The sequence below is a fragment of the Lepus europaeus genome, chromosome 1 (genome assembly GCF_033115175.1).
Source record: "Lepus europaeus isolate LE1 chromosome 1, mLepTim1.pri, whole genome shotgun sequence".
NCBI classification, from domain to species: domain Eukaryota; kingdom Metazoa; phylum Chordata; class Mammalia; order Lagomorpha; family Leporidae; genus Lepus; species Lepus europaeus.
In genome coordinates, this window is record NC_084827.1 from 14,087,593 (window position 1) to 14,111,278 (window position 23,686).

The 23,686-nt window shown below is 42.6% G+C and overlaps 1 protein-coding gene across 6 annotated transcripts in view; it reads right to left on the reverse strand.

Moving 5' to 3' along the window:
* Window positions 1-23,686, reverse strand: part of CALD1 (caldesmon 1) — a 193,789-nt gene that overhangs the window by 41,805 nt on the left and 128,298 nt on the right. For all 6 annotated transcript variants that reach the window (XM_062198303.1, XM_062198037.1, XM_062198107.1 and 3 more), the window contains one exon: window positions 2,714-2,857. In XM_062198303.1, coding sequence (XP_062054287.1) covers window positions 2,714-2,857 — 144 coding nt within the window. The remainder of the gene's footprint in view (window positions 1-2,713; window positions 2,858-23,686) is intronic.

A 23,686-nucleotide genomic window follows, 5' to 3' on the forward strand; every position in this document is an offset into this window, starting at 1 on the left:
GCAATCCCACATCCTCTCGGTGTTGGCCAGGTGAAAGGCCTAGTGTTGACAGAGTCCCAGGAGGAAAGTAGACAGGTGGTGACTGATTCCACCTCCTAGACAGAAATACTCACATGGGACTAATACAAGTTATCGCATTAAGCTAAAATTAGGGGAGTTCATTGTTACAGCAGGCAGCATTAAGCTAGCTGATATATAACACCTATCTTCTTTGACTCGATTTCTAGGGATAAAAGGTTTCTTGTCCTTTTCCAGAGTGGAAAAGGGACAATCAAAAAGAAAAGAAAATTTCAAAAAAACCAACTGTACCACGTCTGTCACCTCCCTCATTGCTGCCGGATGTTGGACACAGCCTACGCCAAGGGTGTTGGTCTCCACCCGCAGGAAACAAGCGGTCCTGTGATAGCAGAACTGTGACCAGAGTTGCAAGAATATATCTTGCAATGTTTAGAATCAGATTTCATGATTCATACCACACTTGGCCCTTTTGAAGTTCAAGTTCACTTAATTTTGGAAAAGCACATTTCATATTTAACAACAAAAAATGGCAGAGTGAAACCTAGATTTTAAACTTTGTTGGCTTTAGCTGTTGCTGTAGGATATTATCTCCATGAGTGAGACATAAAAGGATTAAATGTCTGAAAACACAAAGAAAAATTCATACATGAAGCATTTGGGTCAAATGAATTTTTTTTTTTTTTTTTTTTTAGTTTTTGACAGGCAGAGTGGACAGTGAGAGAGAGAGAGACAGAGAGAAAGGTCTTCCTTTTTGCCGCTGGTTCACCCTCCAATGGCCGCTGCGGTTGGCGCGCTGCGGCCGGCGCACCGTGCTGTTCCGATGGCAGGAGCCAGGTGCTTCTCCTGGTCTCCCATGGGGTGCAGGGCCCAAGCACTTGGGCCATCCTCCACTGCACTCCCTGGCCACAGCAGAGAGCTGGCCTGGAAGAGGGGCAACCGGGACAGGATCGGTGCCCGGACCGGGACTAGAACCCGGTGTGCCGGCGCCGCAAGGCGGAGGATTAGCCTACTGAGCCACGGCGCCGGCCGGGTCAAATGAATTCTAATAATTCTAAAAAAAAAAATACCCAAAATGCCAAAGTGTTAACCAGATTAAAACACTCTCAAGTTAGAGGATCAACAGATCCTGTTGAACATTTCTTTGCCTATTTATAGTTATGACAACAATCATTAGTAGATGTTAAGTGCCAGTTGGAGTTGTACAGTCCCAAAAAAAAATCATTCTCTTTGTGGATAACTAATCTTTCAGAGATAAATTACATATTCTCAGACTTGAGTAAACTTTTCTAAGAAAAAAAAAGAGAAGAGTTTTAAATTCATCAACACCATGAAAAAACCAGTAATAATAAAATGTGAGCATAGAAGAGAAATACAAATAGAAGCAACACCTTAAAAGCAGAAAATTATAGACCTCTAATAATTTTTTAAGCCATTGTTGACTACTCACTAATAACTAGAATCAGAGAAGAGGTCTCAAAATGCCTTTTTTTAGAGGGGGCAATCTTTCTGTCCCTTCTCCCTAAAGTTAAAAACAGAAAAGTTATCAATGACTATGCTGCCCTCCTTCTGAAGGCCTGTGACAATCGTGACGATTAGATTGAGTGCATACTATGTGCAAAGTACTGTGCATTATTGTCTCATTTACGCTTAACCACACTCCTAGGAGAAAGGCAGAAGTTTTAAGTGAAGAAACACAGTGAAAGGCCAAGCTGGGATTCAAAGCCAGCTGGTGAACACAGAGATCATAGTTTTATCCCCTTGGCACCATGCTTGTCAAGGGACAAGAGCTCTATTTCTCCAACAAACCAATAAGCATCCTTAAACGAGCTCTCATAGCCCCCGCCCAACCTGCACAAAATACAAGTTATAAATAAAACCACACGCAAGATCTTACAGAGATGCTTCATTATATTTCATCAGTCCATAGTTTTAAACTAAAAATATTTTTTCTCTACTGCCCCACCTGAAATATCCTCATTTTTTTTGGACTCTGGTGGCATACCTATGATATATGCTAACCACTAATGTAATGGACTGTATGACTCTATTTTGTTGTAAAGCCCTTTCTGAGGGGATTGAATGTATTAGGTACTCTGGACTTCCCTAATTCCTACCAGAGCTTGCATAGGAAAAATTGTAGTAGTAAACTCATTAAATGTGTTTGAATAATCACATTAAATTAAGCAAGATTCTGCATCTTACTGAATATTACAGTATTTGGAGAATATTGACTCAGTCTGTATGTTAGGGAAAAAAGACATTTGCAATTCATAAGTACTTTTAAAATACAAGTGTTATCTGTTACCAATGGGCATGGAAGACTCTACTAAACTAATAAGTCTTCAATTCAATGCAGACAGCAATAAGTAGACATAGTTTTTCTTTTTTAAAGATGAAACCCACCATATTTAGTAAATTAAAAAAATATTAGGCCAAAAAATAAAAACCTCCAATTGGGATATATTCAGGGGACAGGACTGGGGTGGGGAAGAGACAAGAACAGTAGTGTCCTAATGCCTAACTTGTTCGGTCTGATGAGTAGCCTAAAATGACCACAAAAGTATTCAAGAAGTAGGTCGACTGGAAAAGGGTTGAGTTGGGTTGTTAAGGGAACGCTTGGCCTGACAAATTCCATTCAACACACAAGCTAAGGCCAAACTTAGGAAGTGTCCATTCTGGAGAGCACAGCGCCTACCTGTTCTGGGCGTTAACCTCCACCTGGTCCACCTGCCCCAGAGACTCCTCCTCTTGCTTCTGTCGCAGCCTTTCCTGGCGGGCTCTGCGGCGCCGTTCCCGGGCTGCCTCCTCCTCGTCGTCATCGTTCCTCTGGTAGGCGATTCTACAAACGGCAAAGACAGCTTGAGCGCTGGCGAGTCCACTGCCCACTCTCTTCACCAGCTTCCTGGCAGGAACAACCCTGAGCCCTTTTCTGAACTTGACTACTTAGTTAACCACAGCCTCCTGAAGGCATGGGTCAATTCTTTTCGGTGTAGACTTTATTGACCAGTTTTGTTCTTAAAATGTTTTTGAAAATTATGTTTTATTTGGGGGAGGAGAGAGAGAGAGGTGAAGGGACTGTAGGCCCATCTGGTGGCTTCCTCCCTGGAGCCAGGAATCAGGAATGCAATTCAGGTTTCCCACCTGGGTAGCGGGAACCCAAGTACTTGAGCCATCACCATTGCCTTTAGTGCCTGCATTGGCAGGAGGCTGGAGCCAGGAGCTGGGAGGATGCAACGCAGGTATTCCAAAAAGGGTACCTTTGTTTTAACTGCTAGATTAAATGCCCTAGGTTTCAAATTACTACATATTTGAAGAGCATTAATATAATAGATAGGATCATTTACAATGAGTAAAAAGCCTCTTAAACTAAAAGATCTACACACAAAAAAAGTAGGCTGCCTTCAGAGATGATTGGCTAGTTGATTTGGATTTCCTTATTAAACTGAGTTTTAGCATGTAAGATTTAGAAAGAAAACTCTGAGTATTGAACCAAAAATAATCAAAGCACTCATTAAAAAGAATTCAGCAAGTTGTGTGAATGATTTGTGTAGGACTGTCACAAAAGATTAGAAGAGAATCAAGTTTCCCACAATTCGTGTTAATAAGCCAAGATTGCTAATTAAAATCAGGAGCTTGGATTGTCCTTTTTCCTTGAGAGAGGAGGTGCTATTGCCCACTGGCAGGAGGCGTCAAACTCAGTGTATTTGGAAGGGGTGGAGTTCCCTATAAGGTTCCTGCTTGTGATCCAGAACATGCTTTGGTGCCCTTGCACACACACACTGGGCAAGGCACTACAGGTCTATATTTACGTAGCCTAAGGGCTGAGGCAGGTAGAAGAGACACAGAGAGCCTCACATGTTTCCATGTCATTTAGATTTTATAGTTTCAATTAAAGCAAATGCCTATTTGGAGAAATTACACAATTAGTGTTTCCACACTGTATTTTTTCCCCTGATACTTGATCCCAAATAAATAAGTTGGAGTTTGGGAACTACAAATGCTCAAACTCAATAACAATGACCTGCAGAGTTAATTTGGCCACCTTTGAGGGGTTAATCTGTACTGAGACATAGAAGACAAACAATGCGTAGGCTCTCTGACCCAGGGGAAGTCTGACTTGATGGTTCCATGGGTTGGGGATAGTGGTGGGGCTGCATTTGCAGTGGGGAACTTCTTATACTGGAAGGTTAAAGAGTTTTTGTTACAATGTTACTGGCACAGAAATCCAGATATGTAAACAGTTCATGTGATTAATTCTTTTTTTTCATTGTGGTAAGAACACTTAACATGAGATCTACCCTCCTAGCACATTTTTAAAGTGTACAATAGAGTATTGCCAACTGTAGGCACAATACAGTGGAAAAGATCTTTGAAACACGCTCATAATTCTTATATAACCACCATGCCAAAATAATTTACAAATGAAACAAACAGTAAAAATAGACAATTTACACAATACGAATCTTACACAACTTATTATGGTTTGCTCATGTGAGATTTACAAACTATGCATTGTTAGATTTAGTACTTTATTCATCTGTATCTTCTTTTGTCTTTAATAACAATACTGCTAAGAATGTTTTCTCTCCTAGGCATCTATAAAAAACAAGATAAACACTTTTGAAAATTCTTTACTAAATCAGATAATCTGACTGCATACACTCTAAATACTGCTAGGGTGTAATAGTGATATGCCGATCTAAATAAAGTGTCAGTCATTCTATGAAACAGAATGGCTTATTTCTACAAATATGGCGAGGAGGGTGGTGTGATGTAGTTAATGGGTGACTAGATTAGGACTTAGAAACTGGTCTTTTGCTAACTTGGAGCTATTTGATTAGGCTGAGTTCAACGACCATGTCCATAACTGTGTGACAATCAAATGAGATAATGGATATGTCATAGCAGAGCATTCTACAGTGTGATATTTTGCTGTTACCAGGAAAGTTCAGTTGGGGAGCTGCTTAGTGTGGAAAGAGGAGTTCAGCGTTAGATTTCTTGAGGAGTTGAGGTGACAACATGACATGATTCAAATGTTCCTTTCTAATTCAAGCACATTGTAGTTTGTACTTGAAAACTCTTCCCAGCCAGTGGTTTGGCTTCAGCCTTCAGATTCTTGGCCTAATATTCCTTTGGCTTATTTCTCAGTAGACAGCTCTAACCACAGCAGGGAGAATGAGTCTTTAATGACTGCTCCCCGGGTTAATCAAACAGAGTCTTCATCTGCTCTTCCACAGCTCTGGATCAGCCAAGCCATCATGCCTATTGGTGACCTTGCTCCCCCAAAAGGAGGCAAGTGGCACAAACATTCCTCAGGGGGCACCCACATGCTAAAAGCAAAACTCCTCGTTACCTTAATGGAATCTACTGGTAAGCCCTTAACATCCCATTCTACTTGAAAAATTTGAATAAGATAATTGAAAATGAACCTTGATGAAGAATGGGATGGGAGAGGGAGTGGGAGATGGTATGGTTGCGGTGGGAGGGAGGTTATGGGGGGAAAAAGCAGCTATAATCCAAAAGTTGTACTTTGAAAATTTATATTTATTAAATAAAAGTTAAAAAAAAAAGAAAAATTTGAGATGTCACCACCTTTCTCCTTCCAGCTACCTAGTGGGTGTCACGGTTGAATGCTGCTGGCTTTCACTTTGACAGCTACTGGATTACCAACTCACACTTAATCTTTCTTCCTCTTAGATTTCTTATGGGAGGGGTGACTTGAAAAACTGGATTGTCTCCAGTGTCTCTTCTTCTTCTTTTTTTTTTTTTTTTTAATTTTTTGACAGGCAGAGTGGACAGTGAGAGAGAGAGAGAGAGAGAGAGAGAGAAAGGTCTTCCTTTGCCGTTGGTTCACCCTCCAATGACCGCCGCGGTAGGCGTGCTGCGGCCGGTGAACCGTGCTGATCCGATGGCAGGAGCCAGGTGCTTCTCCTGGTCTCCCATGGGGTGCAGGGCCCAAGCGCTTGGGCCATCCTCCACTGCACTCCCTGGCCACAGCAGAGAGCTGGCCTGGAAGAGTGGCAACCGGGACAGAATCCGGTGCCCCGACCGGGACTAGAACCCAGTGTGCCGGCGCCACTAGGCGGAGGATTAGCCTAGTGAGCCGCGGAGCCGGCCTCTAGTGTCTCTTCTAACTCTGCTTGCTCAGTACAGCTTAAAATTTAGAGATAGACACTCTTCATTGGTAGTTCCTTTCCTAGGAAACACAGTTACCGGGGCTAGATTTGTAAAGGCCTTTTATTAACACTAAGAAAGAAACATATTAAAATTGTTTACAAAGAATACAAAAACGAGGCAAAATGGTTTCATGATATTTTCAATCATAATCACATGCTTAGTTGAAATTCAGCAGGTGCAGGTATTAGCAATCCACCCACAGTCTATAGTAGACACACAGTGAGCATTCCTGGATGGTTCAAAAGCAGTGTGGGATCCCAATAACATGTCTGTAGACTTTACACTTTAGAAGTGAAATCGTGTTCATGACAAACGACTTGATATCTGTGGAAATTTTTCAATTCTGAGATTCCCTATATTAGCCCTCAGCATGAAAAATGAATAGTAGTGTCCTACCATTCCGATCTCTCTCACAGCAATGGACACCTCTGCTAGTCTCAAGGTTTATTTTTTCTTTTCAAATTGAAGAATGTCAATTTTTTTAAAATCCAAAACTAATGTACATTGATTATTTTTTAAAACCAGATGAAACAAAATGTATGAAGGAGAACGTAGAATTCCGCCCCCTAGGTTTGCACTACCAGGCATGAGATGATGAGAATTTGATGTATTCTACCACACATTTCCTATGCATTCATGGGTATTTTCATTTTAAATAAGCAGGAGTATGTCAGAGATGCCATTTTATAAACAGTTTCCTTAATTTGCCTTACTTATAACTACTTTTGTAGTATTTTTGTGCAGTAGAGAGGCTGAAAAAGGACAGGGCGAGAGCTCCCACCCACTGGTTCACTCCCAAATGCCTACAATGGCTGGGCCTGGGCCCGGGGCCAACTGAAGCCCAAAGACAGGATCATACTGTAGGCCTCCCTCGAGGTGGCAGCACCCTAGTCATCTGAGCCTTCAACACTGCTCCTCTGGGTCTGCACGCAGGCAGCTGGAGTCAAGGATGGAGCGCAGGTGCTTTGCTGCGGGATACAGGCATCGTTGCCAGTGGGATAACTGCCTCCCTGTGGCTCCTTTTAACGCATTAGTCAGATAAAATGTAAAACAGCAACACAATAGTCTATGTATACTTACCTAGTACTAATAAGGAGGTACTACAGACTCTGTAGCCAATTTTCTATCGATAGACATTGAGAATTTTTTTCAACTTAATTCTTAATGCTGTAGAGGACATTAGCAGAGATACATTTTACCATTTGTTAAATTATTTATTCAGAAAAACTAAGAAGTTGGAGCTTCTGCATTTACGAGAAAGCTCATTTTAAAGGCTTTTGCTCTGTATTGTCAGAGTGCTCCCTGCCCATACAACCAGTGCATGAGAACAGCACGCTCACCTTGAAGCAGGATTTGTCCAGAGAGGTAGACAAGCACACAGATTCTAATTCATCCAAATGATAGCACTACATCTGCCTTATCCCTCAGTTAAAGATAAAACATTAACATATCTGATTTTCCACACACCAGATTTAAGCCTATCTGAAACGCTGCTGACTAGTGAAAATCACACCTAACCACCCCAGGCCTTGTTTTTTTTTTTTTTTTTGTTTTGTTTGTTTGTTTTTGTTTTTTGACAGGCAGAGTGGATAGTAGAGAAAGAGATAGAGAGAAAGGTACCACCCCAGGCCTTGTAATGAAAGGATGACAATCTGTGGGAATTCAACAGAGGCTGCTATTAACCAATCCACCATAGTCCACAGCACCAGCACAGCGATGTCCCTGGATGATTCCGAAGCATTGTGGGATCCCGAAGCTCCTCTGAATCATCGGAGAAAGCCTGAGCTATGCTTAAGAGAGTTTTAATCAACTGCATTGTATTGTGGTCCATGCAGAGAAAAAAAAAAACTAGCAATTCGCAAATGATCTGCAAAGCAAGTGTCTAATAAAGAAAATATCGACTGACAAGAATCCATGAGCTTCCCACCCACGCTGTTTCAAGAAGGTTTACGATGGAGTATTCTGCTTTGCTTATCTCTTGGCACAACCACCTGGAGAAAGATGTAATTGACCTTTCTACAGGAAGCCCAATGTTGCTGACAGCAAAATGACTCCCTGGACATTCAGAAGAAACAGAGACATAGTCTAGGGGACTGTGTGTGTGTGTGTGTGTGTATACACATGCATACCTGAGCACACACATGAATAAGCACAGATAATTTCAGAAGTCTGTGATTGTGATATGTGTCCGTGATATGAAATAGTACAGAGGACTGGCCTGTCTTTCACTCTCAGAACTGTTGGCTGAAGGCCGTAACGTTACACCATAGGACAAATCAAGTGCATGCAAAGGGAAAACTCTTCCAGTCTGTGACTTTTACACCAAAGATGTCTTAAGTCTTTGTTACCAGAGCTCTTCTGCCTGGTATTCAAGTAACAGGATAACCATGCTCTATTCTGGGGCTTTTAGATACAGAGTTCAAATAAACCTAAGTGTTGCAGACATGGCAAATAAGGAAAGCGTTGAGGAATTGGGGTTTTTACATTGGGGTGGGCAGGGGTCTAAAGGTGTAACAGGTAAGACAAAGAGGAACTGGCAAAGCTTTCTTAGCATGGCACTAGACTAAGGCACCAGGCCTCTTGCCACCAGAGACCCCTCATCCCATCTTCCCCATCAAGAATTCTCAAGAGCTGTACAACCCTAGAGAAAGTCTTATGATAATCTCATCTACACAATAGGTGGTTCTTTTTGTTTTTACCCTGTGTTTTCCAGAGTTTGAAGAATATTGTTATTTCCTTTCATTTTGTCTTTTTTCCATTTTCTTGATTTTTCTGACTTAAGACCATGCGACATCATTCTTCAAGTTTTCAAGTAAAATCCCAGCAATTGTATTTTATCAACAAAACAAGATCTTTAAGCAGGAAGTCAGGTTTAAGAACTGGATAAGAAAAAAATAAGAACCAATTTTATTGGAGCAGAGATTGGTTTTATTATCTGTTTGGGAACATTAAAGACCCAGAGAGAATGGGGGGAAAAAAAAAGAACAGTTAAGTCTATGGTGAGTACAAATTTCTTTCTTTTTTTTTTTTTTTTTATTTGACAGGTAGAGTTATAGACAGTGAGAGAGAGAGAGACAGAGAGAAAGGTCTGCCTTCCATTGGTTCACCCCCCAAAATGGCTACGGCTGGCGCTGCGCCGATTCGAAGTCAGGAGCCAGGTGCTTCTTCCTGGTCTCCCATGCAGGTGCAGGAGCCCAAACACTTGGGCCACAGCAGAGAGCTGGACTGGAAGAGGAGCAGCCGGGACTGGAACCGGCGCCCATATGGGATGCCGGCACTGCAGGCGGAGGATTAACCCAGTGAGCCACAGCGCTGGCCAAGTACAGATTTCCTTCTTTTGTGTTGATAATGATAGTACCGCTCTGAGGAACTGACTGGATTGCAGTTCTGTGAGTTGGGACTTGCCATCTTGCTCTTCTATATTTTTATACACATGGCATACATGATACAGTTATTTTGCAATTAAGATCATTTAGCAGTACGTCTGATGACTTGTAAAATCAGTTCTGTAAGGCACACTTTATTCTTGCCATCTACTGAATAGGGTCCCCTAGTTTTGTTTTGTTTTTCTTAACCATCCTCCTATAGATGGACATTTTGAATTTTCTTTCATTTTTCCTCTATTGTATACAATGCATGTGTTTCTCCCAGGAAGATATTAAAAAGTGAATAGTATATGTTTGTTTAATTTCAAAGATTCTGCAACATTGCCCTTCATAGTAGTTATTCCATGTTCTATTTCAAATAACCAAGTCAGATAAATCTTCAGATAAGACAGCCTACTGCTAACTGTCAGAATTAGAAAAAGATCCAATCTTGTATGTCTTATATAGCAGTGGTTTCTACTATCTTAAGAATTAAGCTACTTTCAAGTTATCAAGGAAAATACTTATACTTTTGTTATTTACTCATAATAAAATGTTTTATGAAGTATCTGTAAATTCAATAATTCATAAAAAGGAATATGTATCTTATAAACTACAGCATCTAGACTATATGTATTTGAAAACAGTCTTTCATGGATGCACACTTACTTATAAGACCACAGAAAAACATTTCATCAGTGTTTGTGAATTTGGGAGTCTCCTTCAAAAGCTTCCCTGTTAGAGAATCACCACTATATTCAAAGCATTGTCAAGAGTGGCACTGAACAGACTTTGAATTGTCACCTTCCAACCCTTTCGTGTCCTTGGACATCCCCGAGTCTTAATAAGCACCCACGTGTTTATAGATCGGCAAACCCAGAGACCCACAGGTTAAGTGAGTAACGCTGAAGAGAAAACGAAAGATTCAAAGTTAGAGACCCTGTTAAGAGTTAAAGAGGACCGCATCAGATCAAAGTTTTCAAGTCTCTGTTTTCCTTAGTTGTGTCTGCCACATTCCTATATTAAAAAAAAGAAAAAGAAAACTGCACAAAAAATTCCAACAAGTTGAACGACTTTGCCACCTCTGAGAACAAATCCAGTAGAAATCCCGCATGTGCGAATTCCTAGTAACTTAGAGGCCAGCACCAACCCTGATTCCCTCTGCCTCCTGCCATCCCTCCGCTTTCACCATGCATTGTTTGAGAGGAAGTGGAGCTGGATAAAGGGCATCGTAGGCTTGCAGTCAAGAGACTCAACCCCCAGTGCCATTCTGCACGCGTGGTTCTGCACTGTATGCTCTTCAGGCAAGCCAGACATGGGAGGAAGACGGCCTGGGGCTCACAGCCTCGAAGACAGAAGTTTCTTGGGCGATTGCTTTTGTTTGATTCCCATGATACTGGTTCTGCCAATGTCAGGGACTTCTGGCTCTTTAAGAATGTAAAGAGTTAAAACCTCACCTCACATGGGTTAAAAATATGCTCATCAACTGTTTGGAGGCAAAATGACTCACACATACTTTCATTCTTCTTTTTCATGTACCAAAAACCCCAGGGATTTTCTTTCATACTATGAAATGCTAGCAGATTCTCCAAACATATCCAATCAGCTTTGTAAATTGCTCAAACGCTCTTAGCAAAAAGCTCCGGCCATGCTGTGATTAGGAAGGAAAATCCCGAGCTACTGAAATGAGTCATATTTGCCCTGCAGATTTACTGTATGTTTGAAAGTTAAAAGAAGTTTAGAGAAACATTCCAGGCTCTTAAATATGATTTTGTTTATATGTGGTGTCTGCAAGATGTTGCGGTTTCATTTAATGCACATAAAGTCCAGCTCTGCATTTTTTTTTTTCTTGCAGTCTTTAAGCGAAAGTCATTAAAACTACAATGAAGAAAAAGCAATTAAGAAAATAAAAATATTTTTTCAGGCCGGAATGTGTTTAGAAACTGATTAACGGCTAATCATTCGTTGGTTTGTTAGTAATTGATGGAGGAGGATGAGTCAAAGAAAGCTCCTTTGATTTGGAAGAATCCCCCCTCCTTGGTGTTGAAAGGGAAAAATGTGTGGTATTTCGTGTAGGGTTCAGTGCTATTTCAGTGTTGTGCCTTGTAGTGAGGTGAAGGCATACAAGGGATATGTTCCTTTGATGAACACGGTCCAGGAAGAATATGTCCCACATAATCCATTCCCCGTTTGCTCACCATATCCCCGCATACATGCACTCGCTCACAAGTCACTGATGCTTGTATAGCAACCATACATTTGGGTTGGTAATAATGACACATCGCGTGCTCGCAGACTCCAGTGTTCTTATGTATGTCCTCACAAGGTATCACCAGCAGCCTGCCATTTGCTTCATACAACGGGGACATCCCATAAACACATGACCACAGACCGCAAGACAGGGGCAACATGCTACAGGGGACAGCAGACACAAACATCAGACAGGGAAAGCAAACCTCTCCCTGGAGCCACACAGAGCAAGGCACACTGGTTCTTAGTGTCTTACAATCACAGTATCCAGTCAAACCAATGGACGGGGTCGTGTTGATCACATGCGGCTGGAAGAGACCAGGGGATACTAGGCATTCTGATTCTGACTCTGAGCTACAGAGGTTCCAGAGAGTTCTAACTCTTCTAGAATGGTCCTACCCAGGGCAAGCAGATCCCCAACCTCAGGGGCTCATTTCTGAATCTATGCACACAGGCACAAGAAATTTTAAAATGATAGGTTCTAGTTATTTGTATTTGTTAATTAAAGAGACTTAGATTTTACCTGCCAATAAGTGTGTAGATTATGATGACTTCACAAAAGAGTAATAAAACAAATACCCGTGCACCTGCTATTCAACTTAAATGGCACCAATGTCCCAGAAACCCTTATGTGCGCCTCTTCAATCCCATTCCTGTCTCACTTCAAATGCCTCCAGATAAGCAGTAGCCTGGATTTCGAGATATTTGAATTATTTTCTTGCTTTCCTTTGTAGTTTTGTCACTGTGGCATGCATCCCAAAATAACACAATTTTTAAACTTTTGCCATTTAAAAACTTTACATAATAATATTATATGCGTTTGGTGATTAGGCTGTTTCCTACAATATGATGCCTTTGAGATTCATCTATGTTTATATGAATAGCTGTAGTTTTTAATGATAGACAAGAGAGAATTCTCCAAATATTTTTTGAAATTATCATTGGGAAAAGATAAATGTGTCCAACTTCTTATTCAACTGATGCCACCTAATAAAATAAATGGCTTGCGACATTTAGTAGAAATAAACTGGATAGAATCTAGGTTGAGTTTCTTATTGAGGTTTTTTTCCTCACATTTATTTTTAAAAGAAAGAATGCATCTGCCAAATCTATTAAATACAAATTTTGAAGGAAAAATTCCATGTCAGTTTCCTGAGATAAACTAAAATCTATTTTTTTGGTCACAAACAGGACTGAATTTATACCACACCATCTATCCCACCCTATTAAACAATAAACTTGCACAGATACAAACATTCACTTTAAAAAAAAGACTTATTTGTTCATTTGCAAGGCAGAGTGACAGAGAGGAAGAAGTCACCTATCTACTGGTTCACTCCCCAAAGGGCCGCAACAGCCAGGGCTGGACCAGGCTGAAGCCAGGAGCCAGGAACTCCATCTGGGAGGGGCCCAAGTACTTGGTCCATCATCTGCTGCCTTCCAAGGTGCATTAACAGGGGAGCTGGCTGGGAAGAGGAGCAGCTGGAGCTCGAACCACAGATGGGCATCCCACACTAATTAATCTACTGTGCCACAATGCTAGCCCCAAACATTCACTTTTTAACTTAAAAATGTTTACAAAGGGTAAGGAAAAAGGGCCAATGAGTTAAACATTGGGTGACATGTATTTTAAAAAGCAAGATGAGTGTTTAGGTGGCCAGAAAGATAATTAAAATACCCAAACTCCGTTCTCTTCCCATCCTTATTTAACATTCAACTGGTACATATGTTGCTAAAACAGATAAACCCAATTCCTACATGTATTTCCATAAATGTTACCTTTTCTTCATCCTCAACCTAGGGTTCTTTGTCTAATGAAAATCTTCAAGGAACATAATCCTAAAGGAAATTAGACTTTCAAAAATGCTGCCAGTCAAAAATAAGATCTGACTTGGTGCGGTTCTCTCTCATATCTGTTAAAGGATAATCTTGCTTTAATGTCACAGTAGATGGACAATAAAGCTTGAGCATCATCAAAAAACAGAACAGGAGTAACAATGCAGACCCGGGGTCTAGAGTTGGCAACACCACATTTTGCCAGCTCGTCCTGTTGCATAGTGGAGACAACTGGCTAGCACCTCCTCCAGAGCAGAGGGAGGGAGGGTCCCCCATTGCCACGGGCTGATTGGGGTCCCTCAGACCACAGGCATATAAACAAGTGAATTCTTTGCCTATCACATCTCCTCGAAACAGAAATTTCCACTTCCATCTTCAACTGTACAAAGTATGATGTCATTTTAGGTGAGTCTTAGAGTGATTCAAGTCTTACCCCCAAATTTGAAATAGTTGTGTGATGTGGCACATAAAGTCTATAATTCCACATGGTGGAGTTTGAAATTATGGGACTGCTATGACAATGGTAAACAACTGACAAAAGAAATAAAGTAACTGGAAAAACACAAGCAAGAAGCCCTTAAGTGGAGATGATAAACCTGCGACTAATTACAGGACTCCGTGTAAGGGGAAAACGGCATTGCAGACACGCAGCCGGACACCGCACACACGTGTGCATCCCGCTGTGTCACGTCTGGGATCCCGGGTCAGCTCCATGCATTCCTGGTGTCCTTTCCAGACAGCCAGTGCTTACTGCGAGCAAATTTATGGGCAAGGGATTTTCATAACAGGCCTTTGATGATTGTTCCCTCCCGGAAAAGTACCCTCTGGAGTATTTTGCTTCCACTCTCATTTTTCCTAATTGGAAAAAGATTTACAATTTATTTCCTCATTCCCTTTCCATCCGGGTGGCATGGCCGCCCATCATCCCCCTCCCCCGCCCCCTTGTGTCCCTTGTCTAATCCACTGATGGATAGGACACTGGGGCATCGCTTCTAGCACCACTAGTGAAAGAAGCAATTTTCAGTCTAACAGGGAAGCACATGTGGGGGTTTTTGCTACCTCCCAGGCTCCAGAGGTATTGCACAAACTTCTCTAGCATCCACTTGGCTCACGCTGTCTCCCCATGTGCTGGATTCGCAGAGCTTTGTTTATAAATGGGAGCAGGCAGAAAGACAAACAGGGGAGTCAGGAAATGGAGAACCATGGGCCCCATCCTGGATGTTTGGCCCATTGGAAAGAACATTTATTCTCGCAGGGGGCTTGCAGCCAACCACCGCGAGTGAGTCCAACCTCCCTACTGTTGGGAAAGGAAGTCATGGCGTCTGCTCTGCTCTTGGCGGATCCTCTTCCTAATTCAGTGCAAACCTTACCTCCAGGCCAGCATGGAGGAAAACGCACACATCCATGTGTTGTCATTCAGTAAAAAGCCAGCTTCATAAAACCTTCTTCCACGCTTCAACACTCCTTTTGAGTTCCTAGAAGGCCCTTGTAAAACGGGAACATCTTAACGGGTAGGGTAATAGTAACTAGGCATCCACGTTTGTGTGTGCTACTTGAGTTGAATCACCAACAGCTTAAGATTCAGAGCCAGGCTTCCGGGGTGGGGGGGGGGGGTGGCGTGGGTGATAGAGACATTGCTGGACACCGCTTAGGTAACTTGAGGGAGCCTGTCTGGGCCAGCAGATCTCTACCCCAACGGCAGGTTATTAACCAACAGGGCTTAGGCTGTTTTCTGACTAGGTAGCAATGCAGTTACTATTTCCTTAACACAGTTACCTCCGAGAGGAGGAACTGCTTCAGTAATGGAGAGAACCAGCTCTAAAGAAGAATATCATGGTTTCTAATTACAAATGACAAAGGTACAGCACCAGCACTTTTACTCCTGTGTGTATTCCTCTCCTCAACCAAACCACTGCCCCATGTGGAACTGGGACTTTGAGGGGCAGATGGCGCAATAGTAAGACATCGGAGTGCTGTGTGATAGGCAGCAAAGGGGACTGTGTCAAAGACCTAAATTCTAAGCAGGAGGTGGGCAATGTGTCAGACACCAATGTAGGATTTTGCAGTGGTGGGCACTGGCTAGTGAGGCTTGTTGCTCCAACGTCCACACAGGCACCTAGGTGGCTGGAGTCACGCATCCACTCAATAGACATTTAGTGAGCATTACTTTGTCCAAGTTACAGAGGGCAGAAACCAAGATGAAGTAACCCCCGGTAGGGGAGCTAAAACCCATGTAGCGAAGTGGTAGCAAGTAGAGTTTGGTCACCAGTATGGAAGACATTTAGATCAAATGATTTAAAGTTTAGAGCAGGAAGAAGACAGTTCCAGCAAAGGAATCAGACGGCTTCATGGAGGAAGTAGTATTTGAACCGGATCTTTGAGGATGGCTGGGTGTTGGGAGAGGACCGTTGCACGTGCAGAGAGCTCAGATCACAAGTTGCAGTGAGGAAATAGGGACATGGAAAAGCAAACGATTGAGTCTGGCTGGGGCTTGCAAGACACGAAGGGCATTCGTGAAGCTCCAGTTGTGCTTGGCACATACGGAAGGCTGGCGTCTAAGAACCAGGAAAAGAGGACCCAGGATTTGACACAGCAGAACCAAGCAGACCCTTCCAATGGCTGCGACTCTGGAAAGGAGGCCCTGAAGGCAGCGCGCATGGAAGATTTTCTAGTTTCAGTCTCCGCTCCAGGTGTTTCATCTCACTCCGCAGCTTTCTCCGAGAAATAAAAGAAATGAGGGCCAGCTACCCAACATCAAGGGCTCCATAAATCTTCGCTGCAAGGGGAAACTTCAGCTCAGCAAACCCTACACTCGTTTAGAACAGTAGCGCTGTGGAGGACCCCTCAAGAGCAGTGAACTATGACTTCCAATTTTTCAGAATGGAATTTCTGCCCTTTAAAATTCTTGCCACCTTCTCTCCGGTCTTGCACTCACTTTGCACACACACACACACAGTTAAATGTGGATTTTCACTTACTCTGTTGCAAAATCAGATCCCAACTGAAATCCACTGCTGTGGTAAGGTGGTGGGACCTCAGGATCATAGATTAATAAAACGAGAAGGAATTGTGCAGGTTATTGTCAATCTAAGCTCCATATTTTACCCATGAGGAGGCGAAGTGACTCACACAAGTAATTACAAAATCAGGACTGACCCTGATCTTCAAGTTCTCATACCTGTTGTCTTTCTAACATAGGAGCTTTCTTAGGGTGTTCTGTAGATTCACAAAGAGCTTTAGTCACCCAAGCCAGGGACTGGCAAACTAGCCCATAGGCCAAATCCAGCCCACCACAGGTTTTGTAAATAAAGTATTATGGGAACACAACCATGCCCATATTGTCTCTGATTGCTTCTACACCTCAACACCAGGGTTAAGTAACGAGACAGGCAGGCTGCACAGCACATAACTCTGAAGACAGGCACAATTTGGCTCTTCACAAGAAGTTTCGCTTATTCCTGATCTGAGCCAATGGTTTTTAAACATTTTTTATTAATGTACTCTTATCAATTAAAAAGAGCAAGCATGTACCACTAACACATATGTGTGTATACATATATATATGTATATAATATAGCTTTATATGAAAGAGCTTTATAAAGTTCATGGAAAATGCATACTATTAAAAAACTATGCATAGATTTCAAAATCGTTTTGCCCCAAGGAAACTTATCACTTAATTTTATTTCTCCATGACCTTTCCAAATTATCCTCCTTTACAAACTGTATACTTGTAATGCTATTTAAATGTTTATAGATATTACAGTACACAGGAAATTAAGAGGATAGAATGATGTTGAAACAAAACTATATTTAAAGTAACATTTAACATTTTAATATGCATGAAACTATCATTATTTTTGAAAAATCTTGGGTTAACATATCGTGGTCCATAATTTGAAGGTCTGGTTGTAAGTTCAGTTGATTCTGGCACTGAGTTTTAAGTGACAGAGTTTAATCTTTAAAAAAAAAAGCCCCTAAAAGATATGTAGGCACAAATGAAAGAAACACATTGTTGGCCAGGCATGCTGAAGCATGAGTCTAAGATATTAAATCTCCCCTCCCAACCATGCAGTTTTTTTATGTGATTTGCCTGGAAAATTTATGATACTCATTTGTTTGTCCAAAGCAATCCAAAAGTGTTTCAAACTTCAAAATCTACTGCCATGCTTCACTTGTGGGATTTTTTTTTAATAGATTAGAAAATGTCATGTCCAAGGTAAAACGTGAAGATACGATAGGTCACGTGTCTACACTGTGTTCCCCAACACAATCACAAAACAAACAGGCCATTTGCCACATGATTTCTCTGCTGTACGAGTTTCTTCTGGAGATGAAGATGTTCTAATGCTGATTGTGGGGACAGTTGCTCAGCTCCATGAACATCCTAAGAACTACTGGTCATACACTTTCAGAGGGTGGGTTGGACGACATAGAAACTGAATCTCAAGAAAGCTGATTTTCAAAAAAGAAAGGAAAAGCAGTCCCACTTCTCCTCCCTGTTGGACGCCTGCCTTTGCTTAAAGGGGAAGGTGAAGAATGTGACTGGGGTGGTGCTCACATGTGCTCATGCCCACACACGGTCTTGCACTGAATCCCCCAGGCTCCCATCATTCCTCAGGCTTGCATTCTTAGGGTCCCTTTCTGCCTGCAGCTCCTGCAGAAATCCCTTGAAGGACGAGTCTATGGCAGGCCAGCTAGTTAAGTATGTAGTAGGGGAGCTCTATCATTAAATCCACCTGCCCAGCCGCAAGCAAACTGCCGAACATGCCGTGCCCCCCTGTCCTCCCCTTGGGGGCTCATGCTCTCCCTTTGGGACCTGACACACATGGTCAGAAACACACACTGCGAGGAGGTACAGGTGCCAGAGAGCACAACAAATCAATCACAAGAGCTTTCTTTTTCTTCATACTTGCACGCCTTCTTTTCTCTGATGCTGTTTCTCCCTCCTCTCCACTTCACCCAGAAGCATCTGATCTCTCTCGTAAGGCCTGCTCGACTGTGACACTCTTTCACCATGGAAGCCAGCTTAAAGGAGCTCTTTCCCTCCTGTGAACCTCTGCAGTTGACGTAGCTAGTCATCACATTGCCTTAATGGCATGACGTTGCCTGCTACATTATCACACACTCACTAAAAGCAGGACACATATGTTATACATTTGTTAGTTTCCCTTCCCAATAAGCTTGCATTAAGTAGGTATTTACTAAGCACCTTTAGTAATTGCATTCAAGAAAGGCATATGTTATTAGAACGCTGAGCAATGGCAATCATGAAGGGTAGCTACCATGTCTCTGAATATGAGCTGAACTGCTGGAGTTCATAATGGATTTATTGGAAATTGAACGTGGAAAGGACAAATAAGCCTACATGAAACCACTTACAAGTCTGAAAGTCACTTACAGGACAACAAGACTTCCTAAAAGTAGGGACTGATGAGATCTGACTCAGCTCTCTGTCTAGGGAAAGACACAATTCTATACCAGGCTCATTAGCATTTACTGGAAAAATCATGTTGAAAGTTATTAGCACTTTATCTTCTCTAACAAACAGGGGTGGGAGAAGGACACCCCCAAAGCCAGAGCACTAATACACGCAAACACACACACACACACACTCATGCAGAAGCTGTGTGGACAGTCAGGAAGGCAGACGCTCCACACTGGCTGGCAGGCCTGAACTAGGAATGCCTGGCTATATCCTATGCTGCACGAGCCGGGTTTGGGCTGGGGGAGTTTTCTCTGACTATGAGTCCTACTACGTGAAGCCTGATCATTTGCCAAGGGAAGAAATGATATTTTAGGTTCCAACTTCACTACTGATGGTGGCCACGTAGAAGCTACACTTGGAGTCAGAAGACACATTATAAAAATGTGGGGTAAGACCTCAACACTTCACCTTTCTCTCAAGTCTTTTCTTCCAGAAGCTGAAAGTCATTATGAACTATGAATTTTTTTTTAACAGTGTTTGCCATGGTAGGTACCTGGTACATTTTGCTCATTGGTCCAGAATGCAAACGTTTTCATATATTTCTTAAATTTCATATATTTCTCACGGTTATACCACTTTCTCTATGTTGCGACTGCATACAGGTGAATTCAGAGCTGGAAAAGGAATGTTTTTCTCGTCAAGAAGAACCAAATGGCTGAGGACAGGAAAGATATCTAACTTTTGAAAGTAATTAACAACCAAGGACAAAAGTCAGACTGGTGCTTTCCAATGCGATTGTGGACTCTGGCCTACTTCAAAGCTGGTGTGTGCTTGTCTGTGCGTGTGCACGTGCTGTTAGCCTGTCTCGTTTCTGTCATGTGACTGGCCGTGGCTTGGCTCAGGAACAGAGCGGAAGTTCCACAGTTTCCTGTCACTTTGTGGCGTGCCTTTTTCCCTCTATTACTCCTCCTTCATCATCTTCCCTTGAAAATTTCTTATATCTCTTTACATTCTCTGTCTCTTAACTATCAAGCTTTATGTTGGTTTTGGCCTTCTGCAATGTCTGTGGAAAGCCAAAATAATTGAATACAAGTAGGTAGACTACATGTTTGACTTAGCCAGTCCTTTTGAAATATTTTCATGTGCTGCAGTCAGCTTTATAATTCAGTGGACAAATCATTAAGATAGCCCAAAATAGCCGATCCTACTGTATCGTGGGCTGCCTTCTACCTTGACATTCAATTTCAGAGTTAGGTTTATAAATTAGTTTATTCTACTTGGGAGTCGACCTAAACTCATCTTGGGATGTATCCAGTGAAGTAACTTTGTTTCGTTCCAGATATCATAACCACTTGCCCAGGGGATCAAAATGTCAAAGGAGCCTTTCAACTGGTTATTAAACAGCACAGAGCACTGACTCTGGCATCTTCCAGCCAGGCATTAGCAGCCACCACTTCACAGAGACACGGTGCAATGGGCTCCTGCTCTCTAGAGCCACACTTTGGAACAAAGCGTCCACGGCCCCTGCACACTCCCTCCACCCCACCCCGGAGAGCTCTGACATGCTGACTATGCCTTCCTTTGGGAAACGCTCTCACTCTCTGCCTATCATTTATTTCATGTCTCTCCTAGGACTTCTTCCTAAACTCTTGTTACCCAACCCACTCTCCCTGGGCAATGGCTTCTACGTCTATAACTTGCTTTATCAATTTCAAGATGATGTTTACCTAACTTATATTGCAAACTCAGTCTGCTGTCTTGAATTCCTAAAAATTTCTAAATGAGCTTTCTTCCTTGGTAATGAAATAGCTGGTAAGGAATGTGGCAGAAATGAGTTATTCTAGACACCCAACTAATCTATAAGATTTTCAAAGTTCCAAACTCCTCCCCATGCCGGTCCTGTACTTTCCTAATCCTCTTGTTTTTAAAGATATGTAGTCCTTAAAATGTGTTTAATTCCTTGGTCATATCACCTCACCCTATCTTGGCTACAAACAGCAATTTCACAATTTCAAGATGTGAAGTTGGCTTAATATTAAAAGAAAAATCAAATAAAGGCATTTATTAACTAAAATAAATAACTACAAGGAACACAGAGAAAGCATGAAAAAGGTAACCTCACTACCAATGACTGTGAAACAGATACACTGTTCTGGTCCTTGGCAGAGCACTTAAGTTTTATATGCATGGAAAATAAAATTCAAACAATACCCATGTGTCTGAAAGTCGATTTTGGTTGAGTGCACAATCCTCTACTGTTGGGTTTGAAACAAGGGAACTGAACCAACCAAGCTAAGAAGAAACCAGTCTAACTTGTTTCATACACATAGTGTATGTTCTTTAAAGGTTTCCAAATGTCAGAAAGAAAGAGCCTGGCACTGGAGGGAGCCAGAGGATACCCTGCAGGATGCATTCAGGTCAGGCTCTCTCAAGGCTGTCAGCACTGGCTGCACATTCGCATCACTTGGGGGAGCTCTGAGCAACCCTGCTGCTTGGATGTGCCCCAGACCAATTATATCAGAACCACCAGGGGTTCGAGCCAGGCATTAGAACATTTTAAAGCTGCCTACGCGAGCGAATGGAGTCTGCAGCCAGGTTGAGAAACACTGATTCATAATAAGTGACTTATGAACGGTTTGGGCCAGATGTAGTTATGCTAAAAGGCAGAGGGATACAGAGAGGAGCTACAGGCAAGCACTTGGTGGTCAGAAAGGAAATACCTTGTGATCCTAAATTCCAGGTTTTCATTTCCTTTATATTTTTTAAAGTGGGGGCATATCGCTATTAATAAACAAAAGGGGTTGTTACTTAAAGATAAATTTTTAAAATGAATTACTAGGGGCCGGTGCTGTGGTGCAGCGGGTTAACGCCCTGGCCTGAAGCACCGGCATCCCATATGGGCACCGGTTCTAGTCCCGGCTGTTCCAGTTCTGATCCAGCTCTCTGCTGTGGCCTGGGAAAGCAGTAGAAGGTGACCCAAGTCCTTGGGCCCCTGCACCTGTGTAGGAGACCCAGAGGAAGCTCCTGGCTCCTGGCTTCAGATGGGCACAGCTCTGGCCATTGCGGCCAACTGAGGAGTGAACCAGCAGATGGAAGACCTCTCTCTCTCTCTCTGCCTCTCCTTCTCTCTCTGTATAACTCTGACTTTGAAATAAATAAATCTTTAAAAAAAAATTACTAAACATTGGTTCAACATACCCACTGGTAGAGCCCTTGTTCTCTGCACAACCAGTCTGATCCAGTTCATACCACCTTCATCAGCTGGTGACTAAGAATACTTAACCCATAAAGTCTACCTCCGGCAATGAGGCAAACATCATGTAAACTCCCATTCCTATCTTGTTGCATCATTTAAACGGTGTCAGGATGACGTCTGTAAAGTTTAGCTGAATATCTGTGATAAAGCAATGCTTACAGTCTGCTTTACAGGATTTGAACTGTAAAAAGGGGGAAAAAACACTAGGTCGGGAGCCAGCCAAACCAGCGAGGTACCTGCCAAACCACACCTTATCCTCCTCAATCAGCAAAAATATCCCCGGCCGCCTCACTCCCCTTACCTCACCAATAGGAGCTCATTCATTCCCTTATTAGGGCATGGGCAGTGGCGAGAGACTGCTCCTGTCTGAGGGCCCAGGAGTGGCTTCCACAACATGTGCAGCTCATCAGAAATGGAGAGGGGGAAGAAGCAGGCACGGGGCAGGGTGGGGCGGCCCAGGAGCTGGAAAAATCAAATCTTCCCTGTATGGAGAAGAATCCATTTTGGGTAGGCCACAATTACGGTTTTGGAAAACAACAACAAAAAAAATATTTTTTAAAGGCCAAACCCCAAAAAACCCCACAATCCTAATTTTGAAAAAATGCATTTTTTTTTTTTTAAGGAAGGGTGTTTTTGAAACTTAGACATGCAGTCAAGGAAATTTAAATTTGAAGGTTCCCAAAAAGTGGAGTATGTAATCAGAGAGTACTTGGTCTTCACTTTTGCTTTTTTAACTTATTTGAAAGGAAGAGCGTTGGAGACAGGCAGAGATCTTCCATCTGCTGGTTCATTTCCCAAATGTCTACAATAACTGGAGCTGGGCCAGGCCCAAGCTAGGAACCAGGACTTCAGTCTGGGTCTCCCATGTGGGTGGCAGGGACCCAAGTGTCAGAACCATCACCTGCTGCCTCCCAGGGTATACACCAGCAGGAAGCTGGGATCAGGAGAGGAGTGGGACTCAAACCCAGGGCCCCTGCTGTGGACTTCCCAGGTGGCCATCTTACCTGTTGCACCAAACGCCTGCTCCACAGTCAGTTTTTAAGGAGGTCTGGGCTTGAGTGGACTATATTGGTGTGGGCTGGTTGTTCCGGGATCTAGGACAAACCCTGGATCTCGAAGTATAATTTTCTAGAGCAGAATAAAATCTGTGTCCCTTCCCAAACCTCTGCTTCTTTTTTTTTGACAGGCAGAGTTAGACAATGAGAGAGAGAGAGACAGAGAGAAATGTCTTCCTTTTGCCATTGGTTCACCCCCCAAGTGTCTGCTACGGCCGGCGTGCTGCACGGATCTGAAGCCAGGAGCCAGGTGCTTCTCCTGGTCTCCCATGTGGGTGCAGGGCCCAAGCACTTGGGCCAT